Here is a 12,338-nt window from a genome sequence, read left to right as displayed (position 1 = left end):
GTCGTAGAATCGTTAAGATTGTGGATAAGCTGGGTAAGGTTCGGATCTACTGGTTTGGTCTTAATTCTGTGGCTGTTAGGTGAAACGACCTATGTCACATTTTCGAAAAATTTAAGTTGAGGTTTTCAGTCAGATCTAGAATATAGAATTTATATTTGCGGAAGGAAGAAAGAGCATTGAAAGTGTTTTTCTCACTTGAAAATAAGGGATGAAGAAGACAAAAGTCTGAAAGCAAAAACTTAAGAATTAGTCTGTCTTGAATTGGATATTCTTCGAATTTCATACTGACAAGGAGCATCACTTTAGTGTCATTTTTTTATTTTTATTTTTTTTTTAAATTGAGGATTTAACGTTGCATCGTCAACAAGGTCATTAGCAACGTGAGTTGTTAGTCATTGGTATTAAATGTATTCATAGAGCGTTTTGTTGCTTTGAATGAACTCGAGGGTGTTCTTAGCATTTTCTGTGTTGCAGAAAATTTCTTTCAGTGAGTTGAGAACTTTTGCCTGGGTTCGTGAAGCTTCGTATTTCTTACAGAAGGTGAAAAGGTGTGTTGACACTTGTCGCAGTAGGGGGAGGTGTTTTCTTCAGGAGATCTTCCTATATAATTCTTGTGTGACCGATTAGTGTCATTTTCTAATTTGGATGAAACTTGGTATTTGGAACGTGGTACTAGTGCATCGAAAAATATTACACAGGTATTTGTTTTAACTGCTGGTATTTATGGAATTTTCAAAATTTCAAACATTTAAAATACAAATTTTCAAATTTTTCAAATATATTTGAATTTTGAATTTTCAAATGCAAGTTTTAAATTTGAATTTCTGGAACTCTGTATTTAAATTATTCTATTTGCAATTGAATATTTCTATCTTTTCGAAATAGTTAAACGAGTTATACATCTATTAGGGATGCTGTTTAACATAGTCTATATTGAATTCTTCACTCGCGGTCTTATCGAAATAGAAAATTTCCACGAATTAAGACACCAGATTACATACAATTAATAAAATCAGCCGCCTGCATGAAATTAGAGACCTTTATCAAAGCGTTGTATTTAATGGAATTAACGAGCTAAGATTGTGTTCCCACGAAAGTCTGAGTAGAGTGCTCTAAAATTCAAAGGGCCCCGCCTCTATTTTCCTCGAATTAGATAGGATTAAGGCTCAAACAACGTCTCGTAATTGCGGAAGATTGCAGTGGTGGCTGGATTTAACCAGATCTTTATCGATGAAGTTTACTGTGCAGCGACGTTGTTCCTAGCTATTAGGCGCACGCTTGTGACTATTGCTTCCTTTTGAAAGGAACGGAATTAAGAATTCGCCATTCACGAAAAGAGAATGTTGTTATCAAATTTCATCAGGATTTCCTAATCCACTTATTTGATAAACCAACTGTATTTTATTTTAATTAAAGAATCAATTTTAGCGGATGAACGAATATGGAATATGGCTTGAACGTCGACATGTACAGTGACAAGCTTTCGAGGATAATGTTTGCTATGCGTTAGTGATTAAAATGAATTTTGAAATTAATTATTTCACGTGCATATACAGACTAGTTTTAGTAATATATTCGTGACTAGATTTAATGTGAAACTTTATTACTGTCCTTGTTTCAAATTTCCTTTTAATGTACACAATGTTTGTACAATAAATGTTTATATGTATTTTTAACGAGTTAAGTAAAATTATAGGTTGCTAAAAAGCTGTTCATTTTGTTTATCTACAGAGTAGATACTCAATATCGAAGGAGCGCAATTAGGTAATCAAAACGATCTTGAAGTTGCTCTTGTTTTCTTTTTAACATCGTCTTGAATGGGGTTGTTTTATTGAATTTATTCAGCTAGCATCACTTATTCACAAAGCGTATCCTTAGCTCTTTGACAGCCTGTCGCTGACAGTCGTCATTGATAAATTGACGTATTCATCAAATTCTCGAACGGGGCAAGGAAATTTCCATGAATGGGTAATTCAGTACTGCAGGGTCTGGCTATAACGATCCATAACTACTTGATGCACGCTTAGGTAACGATTGGAAGTGTTTTACAGTCAAGATGAAATCAATTAGTGACAATTAGCTGTTCTAAGGAACTCTGATAGTGTATATTATTCTATTTTGTTGCTTCCAGTTATAATTTTTTTGGAGCAGTTCTGTGGAATTTTATAAATATAGGAAAAATTGTGAGTGTTAACTTTTATATACTTGAAGATGTATAACTCGACCTGGAAGGGTTCATTAATCACGCCAGCATGGAATAATTTATATTTCAACAACTTTTGATGAGAGTGCTTCATGAAATATCATCTACATTACAGTTTTTATATTAATTATATTTGCGCTTTATATCTTAAAAAATATTAGGTCGTGAAGGTTCCAAAATTAATTACGATATTCTTCATAGAAAGTACATGTAATGTATATAAAACCAGATAAAACCAAAATGGCGTAATAAAAAACGACTGTGGGGAAAAGAGCAGCGATTCTGTGGAGCATCTTTTTTTCTATTCGCCGAAGTTTTAGACTCAAGGATTTATTACTTACCGTAAACTTCTTCAGGAAGTATTGACTGAAGGAGTAAATGCACAAAATAGATCCTCGAGTTTACGTGACACAGTAAATATACTCTTTACCTCACGAGAAAGCCATTTTACGAAGAAGTCTCAGCATCTGGTGCACTACTAAGAGAATAGGCTACTCAATCTTTCGAAAATCTAAGCACACTGTTCGTACCTGAAACCTGCAACAAATTTTTAAGATACTTACCCCTTATACTTCATTATATACAATGTTACATCAACTCTCGAACATAATTCAATAATTCACACTCATTCCCAGAACACAGAGAGTACAGAAAAATATTAATCACTAATTTTCATTTCAATTTATTATAATTAATCAATACTGTATCACTGATTTAATTATCCATTGTCACCAATAGAGACACTAGTTCACACAATTTGTTCTATTTTAATTTACATAATCGGTTACTTTTAAGAGGAATGAAAATTGTAAACGATTTGTTAGCTCTGACTTTCAACAAAAAGTCAACTCGTGGCTATAGTACGAGGTTAAGATATCCAATTTTATAACAATAATATATAACATTCTTCTGGAGTATCTCAAGTTCGCAAGGACATCACTCACAAACCAAGACTCCCTCGCTTCCACCACTTATCAAACTTCACCCAAGGCCGTGATCATTTAATTGGAACGTATTTCTATACACGTCTTCTCTCCCTCACGGAGTAACACAGACACCAGTCTCGCGGGAGTGTCGTAACCCGAGGAAGAGCCTTATTAAAAAAACGAGAGCTCAAGAAGGGGAACACGGCAGCTAACGAAGACATTTACTGCAACCAGCATTCCATTAAATTGCCCGAAGCATTTCGTTATCTACTAACGACGCGTGAACTTACAAATTGGAACACGCCACCCTCGAAGCGTGTCACTCGCTCAGGTCGATCTTGTCGAGGGAAAAAATTAATGAGAACGATGCCACGCAGTCGTCTTCGATCGTCGACGAGCGCCTCGAACTTGCTTCGTCGTGTCGCCTCGCCACTAAAAATGATAATGTCAGAAACGACGGCGAGAATAGGCGAAAGGGGATGGATGGCGAGGAGAAAAGGGGTTAAATAATTCAGTTTAGAAAATGGAGTGGAAGCTGTTCGAAGAGTGCAAAGGCTATTCCCTGGAATGCTATATTCATGAGACAGAACATCTACGCGGTGCTTTTTGTTTATTCCTCGGCAGTTGCTCCAGCAAGCCGCCACTCGAGAGGAATCGAACTTCGTGTCAGGTAATTCGCATTATTCGCTAGATCAAAGAAATTTTCTCCATACGTCCGTTGCTTCCAAGTCCAGGGGAATCGAGAGAAGGCTTTCGCGATGAAAAGTCGCCATGGATCTCTGAAATTTCTCTCCACGGGCTTTGCTTGTCGGAGGCTGTCCCTTGTTGGATTCTCCTCGAGCAAATATCTGCTCGCGTGGGAAGATTGAAGTGTCCTTTCGAAAGCTTCCTTCATAGACTTTCTGAGGAACAGAGGGGATACTTTTAAGAGCTCGTCAGGACGTCAGGACTCGAGAGGAGGGCTCGGTTTACGATACTGGTGTGGATTCTATGACGAGCTAGGGGTTTATTAATTGGGTATACTTTGATGGAGCTATTTTTGGTTCTATTGTATGTGGAGGAAAATGTAGGAACTTGGGATTGTAGCTTGAAAGACTTATTGAAAATTGTACAGTATCGCTCATAAGTATTCGAACGATTTCAAACATTTAGAATAATATGGGTTTATTGGTAGCAATCGATTTTTATTGCTTAGAGTAACTATTAATTACTGCCATAGATACAATTATTGTAATTGTTATATGCTTCGTTTTAAAATATTACTAATCCACACTGCTCACCCTTACTTCCATCAGAAAACCTTTTCACGAGTAATCCCCATCCCCATGAGTCGATCTCCGAAACGAGACCAATCAGACAGCGTAGCTAGGGAATCGAACAGCAGTGGATACGACGAAGCCATGACAAAACAAAGCGTCGCAGGAATCGCTGACCAGCTGGAACGTTTACCCAGGGACCTCTTTCTCGTGTCGGGATTCGATTCGCCAGGTCGAGGAATCGCGATAGTCGGCAGTCTTAAATCCCATACGAGCTGTGCCGACTCTCGATGGCTTTCCAAAGGCAGAAGGATCGTCAGCCATTCTCTCGTTAGTCCCTTCCCCTAATAATTCCCTTTTCCCTCGCCTGTGCCGACTCCACGGCCCGACAGATTATTTTCGCCGCTCTCGGGAGCCCTCGAGGCTGAAGTTCCTTAACGCAGGGAGAGTGGAGGTGGGCTGAAGTTCCCTCGAAGAAATCTGATTGCGCTCGATAACGAAGTTTCCGCGAACCGCGACGTCGGTGGTCGTTGCCTCGCTGAAAATAAGGAAAGTTGGGGCTCGAGCGAGGTCGAAACGCGGAAGCAGTCGATTCGCGACGGAAAAATCTCCGCGGCGATCGGGTCCTGAAAGATTGCTCATCGCAAACGGTTAATAACTGTTTCCTAGAACTTCGCTACGACTGACCCTCGTCTTACGTCCCTTCGACTTGATTTCGTTTCGTGTTATCGGCTCCACTCGACTCTCGAAAGCATTCCAGTGGGAAGCTGGGGTCGGCTGCGGGAGGGCGCAAGGAAAAATGAATTGGTTTGGACTTAATCAAGGGAGTTAGGAGGGATTCTGAAGTATGGGGTGGAGTAAGGGAGTTCTGAGGTCACTTGACAATTTTTTTTAAGATTGAATTGCATGGCAGAGTTGCTTTCCATGATACTATTAGTGTGTAGGTGTTAGAAATTTTGAGATGTGATTTTACATGCTGAAATGAGACGACAATGAAGATACAATCGTGTTTCAGGTTTTTCTTTTGAGTTTCTGAGTTATGGATTGTTGAGAAAATGCCTTGTATAGAATATAATTCAGTTTTATCTATTTAAATATTTAATTCAAGGTTCGTTATTAATTTTGTAATAATTGTCATTAATTAATAATTTTCTTTACAGGGGATTCCAACTCTGATTATTGCTGTGTCTGGAATCGATGACGCAGCGTCAGTTGCGATCCACGGAATAGTGAAGAGCATTATGTTCTCCCAAGATGCACTCTGGTACCAAATACTCCAGGGTCCTATCGCTATTATCGGAGGCCTTGGGTTCGGCGTCATGTGGGGGTGGCTAGCTAAATACGTTCCAGAGAAGGGTGACGTGAGTAATTAAAATACTTTTACCTAATTTTTACTGACCAGCGGTCAAACACTTTAGTCTAGTAAGTTACGTTGGGAAAGCCTGGAATTTTAAGATAATTACTGTGATAAAAATATTGTGGAATTTTGGACTTATTGGACTGGTAATTGGAGATAAGAGGATCAACAGGACATAAAACTCCCCACAATACGGAGTTGTTCTATAGAAAGTTTCCTATTTCACAATATTTTATTTGGTTCCCTCGGAACGTTAGTGACTCGTTCACCGGGTCAGATCGACCACAAATCGATTTTGAAGTCTGATTCAGGCGACGAGGCCCGCTGCCAAATCCTCGAAAGTGTCTCGTCACCCACCCCTAGCCAGTCTAATAGGTCTTTTAATGCTGTTAGCCTTGTTCGCCGCAGTGTAAACGCGTTCGATGGAGCGTGTGACCCTCGTTGCTTGACTTATTGACAGGGAAGAAACGTCGAAAGACGTTCTCGATTGCGCCCTGAAGAATTGCATTGACTCAGAATTTCAGGGGCTCAAATAGTTAGTAGTTCATTCTAGAAATTTTATTACTTAAAAATTCGAAATTAGGCACTTAGAGAGTAGACATCATAACTTCTCTAATAAGTGTTTTTCGCATCAGGAAAAAACTACGTAAATGTAACTTTCCTTAAAATTGTAGCTTGTCTCTTTCGTAGCCAAGTAGTGACAATCAGTACATGCTCAGACGTCCCTTGAACAAAGCGTTCTTGAATGCGAATTAACCTCCAATGGCAAATCTCTTTGACAACCCTAAGTTACATACAGCATGGATCTTGTGAATCTGTAGCCTAATTCCTTTGTGCCCAAGTAGTAACAGTCAACGTACGGTCAGACATCCCTTGAAACCCGACTCCTCAAAGCAAATTACGCTCTAAGCCCGAGTCTTTGAGTACCCTCAATTCTACACAGCATAAATCACGCGATAATGTAACTTGTCTCCTTTGCGTATAAGTAGTAATAGTCAACGTATAGTCTGACATCCCTAGATGAATGATTTCAATAACCTGATCACACTAATTCATACTTATAAGACAAAACGACACAAATCACATATTTCTATTTCCAAGATACTTCCAAGATTCAAAACTCTAAGGTTCAGAATTACATTTTTTGTAATTTCGTCCTCAAAAAAAAGAATTCTTTTAATTTAAAAGACAAAATACAACTTATATCGTGTACCCTTATATTCACAGACACAGGAAACCTTAATTTTCATTAATCCCTGTTTTACACATCCCTGTCAATAGTATCTGTTACACAAATAACGTAATTTCATCTAACTACAACTCTCCTCTTCTCCAATTCTCAACCACTTCACGAAAGACTGCCTCAGTTCTTTATACTATCGAACAGAACATCCTTTGGGCTTTCCATTCCATTTTCCTCGGTGAAAGCGTTCCGTTCGAACGCAGACACGACCTCGTTGCAGTCCCTCCTCCGTTCGTCATTCGCCTGAACGCTGGTCGTTCGCATGATTCACGGTGTCATAACGCTTGACCCGATCCTGGAGCAATAAAAGATAGCGCCTTGGCACGTGACCGCCATGATCCCTCGTTCTTTAACGCCACCGCCCGCCACCCCCACGAAACAACCCCCACGAACAGTTTTGATACAATACTACTGGCAATTGTCCGTTACAAGCTGGTTACAGTGGAAGCGTCGGTCGTTTCTCCTTTCCTTGGGCGAGAGAACGCTCAGAATAGCCCCACGACGAAAATTGCGCCAGTGCTTTATTGTGGCCTCGCGATCTGCCGCGAAGAGTGGAACGTAATCGGTTGGTGCAACGTGCGGGAATTGCAATTGCGCGGAGGATCGGGAATGCTTTAATGGTTATTTTTTTTTCTGAAGAAAATGCCTGGGATTCTGGTGTCTTGGGGAAACTCAGGAAATGCGCAAAGCAATTCGACTGTGGCGAATGTATTCAGTTCCCTTTTTTCCTTTTGTTTTCGAAAGATTTAGATGTAGATAACTGCGAGGAGAAATTTAGATGCGTGGTTGTGTTGGGATTGTTATTGAGAGAACATTTTGTAGGGGTTGGTTGAGTGTCTTCTTTGGGAGATGTTAGTATACTATACAGGGTGTTTCATATGTGGGACCCACTTCTCGCATATGAAATTGTGGATGGAATTTTTAAACTGACATAATTTTACTACTACTTAGTAAATATTAAAAATTTTGAATATTTAATTTTTTTAAATTTGCGAAGGAAGAAACTCTGCTAAAAATATCCCATGAATGGTACAGTGATTTCATCACAGTCGTAAGAAGTCCTTAAAAATTATTCTAGTAGTCCTTCAGAGTATAATTTATTATGAGAGATTGCGAGTCCTCTTACGCTGGAAGCTTTTTATTATCGTCAAGGAAGAGACGTCAAGGGAAACGTTTAACTTTAATAAAATTTTAGTAGTATATAGCCGCGCTATTTTAAGGAAGATGCAGCGGTTGTTTACGGGTGGATGTTAAATTTCCTGCAGTTTCTACGTCGTGAAGTTCCTTATTGGAAGACGCATGTATAATATTTTCTATAATCTTAATGGGACTTCAGGGGCCATTCTGTCAGCTGCTTTGATAGAAGAAAAGTTTAGCGCAAATGAACGACGCCCTTTTAGGCGGGTAAAAGGAGATTTATTCAAACGATGTTTTCGTTAAGAAAAACTTTTATGACTAATATCCCAGAAAGGAAGGTGCATGTAAGATAAAGGGCTTGAGCAACTCGAGCATGAATTTACTTATGTTTAAAGTTTAAAACAGCGTACTAGAAGCTGCAAGTTTTTATTGCAATACAGGTCCATCACAGTAAAAATTAGAAACAGTATTCCAAAAATTGTAATTCTGCAGTGTTCTTGAACAGAAATAATTGATTTACTGTCATGGAATAAATCATGTAGTTTACGTTAACAAAATAAACTTAGAAAATAACATAGTAATCAGATCGCCTCGCTGTCGCCTTGTATTTTCAAAGATCTTCGTCAATTCGCCCTTTGACTCCTTCGAGCTTTCCAATTCGAACACACGGTATCGACTCAAAGCACAAAGGGCATCTGAAACGCAATCCTCGAGTTCAATCAATCCCAGGCACCGATACGTTTCCTGAAAGCTCCCCGTTTCAGAAACAATCACCCGAAACTTTCGTGCTCTAGCAAACACTTGTCACTCACGACCACACAGAGGCCACGTGTACAAAGTGACCCATTTTCATCTCGGAATGGCTTTAACTCCCAAAGTACGTTCACTTAACTAACTCTGTCGATGAGTCGGGAAATAACTATTTTTTACCACTTCTGAGCTGTTGAGCAATAAAATCGTAGCACCAAGGTATAATTAGTATTTCAATTAAAATTTTTTATTAACCTGATTATCGATTAAACTTTCGAAGCACAGAGTTTTCTTCTCTTTCTTTCTAATATTCAACTCCATTACTCAAAAAACTCCAAAGCAGCAAGAATTACTTTAACCATTACAAATTACTCCCCCTCAAACACAGAAATGCGATTCCCCAAGGCAACATTTTGGCAACACTTTTGCAACGTTTTGGCAACATTCTCGCGGCATCTATCACGCAGACAAAACCAAAAAGGAAAAAAGCGACGCGCAATATCCATGTTGAACGTTCCCTCTTGCCCGCTGCTGCCTCAATAAAATTCCATCGCCGCACAAATTACGAGAAGAAAGTCGACAAAAACGAAACACATCCCAGAGCCAAGTCGTAATCTACCTTTAATCGAATCCCTCCGCTAGAAAAACAGTACCCTCCTCGAGAGAGACAGGTGAGAGTGGTCGTAGGGCGGTTTCCTAAGGGTTGTAAACGCTGATGTGCGTTATCGGGACAGTGGATCGATCGAAGATCAGGAAATCAGTGATCCCGCGGCAGGTCGCTCCTCGACGACGAGAAACCCTTTGTAACAGTTCCTGGCGCGGCTCGATGGAATCGTTTTTCATCGGAACGCAGCATCCCCGTCTTGGCAGATCCCTGCAGGCCGCGAGATACCGGTCGAACGACCGAGCACCAGCTACACCGCCGACAGAATTTATTATTCGCCTCGTGTTTCAACGTAATTTACACCCGTCGACTCTCGCGCCTGCTCCTCTACGCCGGTTGACGCAAATTGTACGTTATCTGTCTGGGCCTCTGCGCGCCCACGGGGCTGAGTTATCAATTTCGGAGGCAGAAGCCGCGCCGTGGCTGGCTGCGTTGCCTTCTGATAATTATCGCCTGCAATTGGTCGTAATTGGTTTCGTAATTGGTCTGGCCTGACAAACTGTTTTCTTGGACGCTCGGACGGTGAGTGATAGCGCGCGGCGAGGGTGGAAAACGTGGGGGAGGGAATGGGAAAGAATAGTGGCTTCTGGGGGATCGATTCTTGGGATGGGAATTTGATCATTTTAAAACAGTCTTAATTTAATGTGTCATTTTGATATGATAAATAGGGGAATTGTTATTTGAGGTTTTAATTTCTGAGTTGAGTGTAGTTTGATATATTTAATGTCTTTAATGAGACCTAGCAAGTGATTGAAAAGGTTTTGCTGATAGTGTGCATCATTTGAGTTCACTGCAAATAGTTCCAATCAACTTCAACTAGCTCTAGATAGCTGCAAGTAGCTATAAGTAGGTTCAAATAGCTTCAACCAAGTCCAACTAGAGCTCTCCAACTGTCTGCAACTAGCTTTAGCTATCTCCAGCTATCTGCAACAATCTCCAATTATCCTCCAACCTACTCACACGAATCACAACCAACCCAAACGCCATTATATCTCACATATCCCCCACCTACTAGCTCAAACACCCTCTCTCAAACCTCATCCATCAGACCAACCCTCCTTAATATCCCCATTGCTCGTTCTAAGCTTCCAAACCCTACCTCCAACAGTATCAAACACACACCAAAGCCCTCCTTAACAAAAAGAAAACTAATTTCAGTCTCCAAAGCTCGCGCTAGAAAATTCTCCCTCGACACGACCCTCGTCGGCGATACCAATTAAGAAACAACACCTTCGACACAGACACGCTGGACCAATCTAGCTTTCCCTGGGGTGGACAAACCAGTGACAAACTTTTCCACGATGGTAGCTCGCGGCAGAGGGTGAATCGCTTGAGGTGGGACAAGGCAGAAATCGATTTCCCAACAATCGTTGAAATTCGTTTCCGGTCCCCGGCGAAGTGGCTCGTCCGCTGCGCCAGTCAAGGTGCAGCGCACAGGGCAGGGGTGAGACTGGGAGAGGGCTCGAGGGGTGAAAAGGAAGCGCAAAAAGCGGGCCAGTGGGTCGATCAGCGAGCCGACCAGAACTCGAACTCGATCTTGCTCCTTTCCAGTGCAGATGTAACGACGCATAGTATTCTGAAACGATTGTCCAGCTGCGAAAAATAGAATCCTTATATTTTCTACTTACTAGGATACTACTCTACTTTACTTAGGGGACGAAGTTACTTTTCATTCGAGATTATGTTTGATTACTTTTTCCTACGTTCTGCAGTAATTTGAAACTCAATTTGATCGTGTTCGACGTGTAAAAAGGGGAGACATAGTGGTGAGACCTATTTGTAAATTTAGTTTGCACTTAAATTTAATTTTAACTTTTTGTTAATTCTGCGAGCAAAAAGATAATTGAAGCAAACGCTTATCTGAAATGAGTAAGTGAAATTTTCGCGATAATAAAACACAGATGAATGTGTATGCTTCAAAAAGTTTTTAAATTCTCATCTGTTTCCTCATTTGAAATTGAAATTGTCACTCTGTAGAATAAAAAATGGGTAGAGAGTTTCTGAATTAATACCACAAACTTATTAATTGTATTCTAAAACCTAACACGAGATAATTTATTACAGGAATAATTACTAATACGAAATTAACTAATTAAACAATAATTAATCATTCCGTCATGAACAGGTTTCCTTCTCTTGGCAAAATAATTTCGTCTTTTTAAAAGAGTTTAACAACATAAATTTTTTGGACGCAATTAATCACCTCTGAAATATTTGCTGCCAACTTAATCTTCCTATACGATTAAGCATAAAACAATAATATTACAAAATTATTAAAATTTGGTGTCATACGTTTATCTAACATTACACAAATAATATTTATAGTAACCTAAACATATAGCACATAACAATTAATAATTCAACAATAACAGTTATCTGTAAAGACCCTGAAAAATCTGTTATTGATGTGATTAATTCTAATTACCAATTGTAATTTAATTCTACATATTCATTGAGTTCGGTAGATTTATCAGATCCAAAATTCATCTCATGAAACATTAAAAATTGAGATTAATTTAATCCAGCCAATCAATTATTCCTCCACATCGAATACGTTAATGCTTTAGACATCTGCAATGCAAATGTAAAACCGTCGTTTTAAACAACCGTCAGTAGCTGCCAAAAATATTCTCGATATTTGGTTATCGGTAACGTTAACACGTTACACTGTCGGATTGGAAAAGTTTACGGTGTTTGTACCTGCACAGAACTGACAGCCGAGTCCAGAAACATTTTATCGAAACGCTGAAAAAAGAGACGCCGCGATTTTCACAACACTCTGGGAGCCTAAGGGAATTAGTC

The 12,338-nt window shown here is 39.7% G+C and overlaps 1 protein-coding gene across 2 annotated transcripts in view; it reads left to right on the top strand.

Moving 5' to 3' along the window:
* Positions 1-12,338, top strand: part of Nha1 (Na[+]/H[+] hydrogen antiporter 1) — a 103,971-nt gene that overhangs the window by 64,355 nt on the left and 27,278 nt on the right. For both annotated transcript variants that reach the window (XM_076388791.1, XM_076388790.1), the window contains exon 4: positions 5,546-5,746. In XM_076388791.1, the coding sequence (XP_076244906.1) occupies positions 5,546-5,746 (201 nt within the window). The remainder of the gene's footprint in view (positions 1-5,545; positions 5,747-12,338) is intronic.

The sequence above is a fragment of the Calliopsis andreniformis genome, chromosome 12, assembly GCF_051401765.1.
Source record: "Calliopsis andreniformis isolate RMS-2024a chromosome 12, iyCalAndr_principal, whole genome shotgun sequence".
In the NCBI taxonomy this organism is placed as follows: domain Eukaryota; kingdom Metazoa; phylum Arthropoda; class Insecta; order Hymenoptera; family Andrenidae; genus Calliopsis; species Calliopsis andreniformis.
The sequence above is the reverse complement of the archived record's forward strand: the minus strand, read 5'-3'. Positions and strand labels throughout refer to the sequence as shown.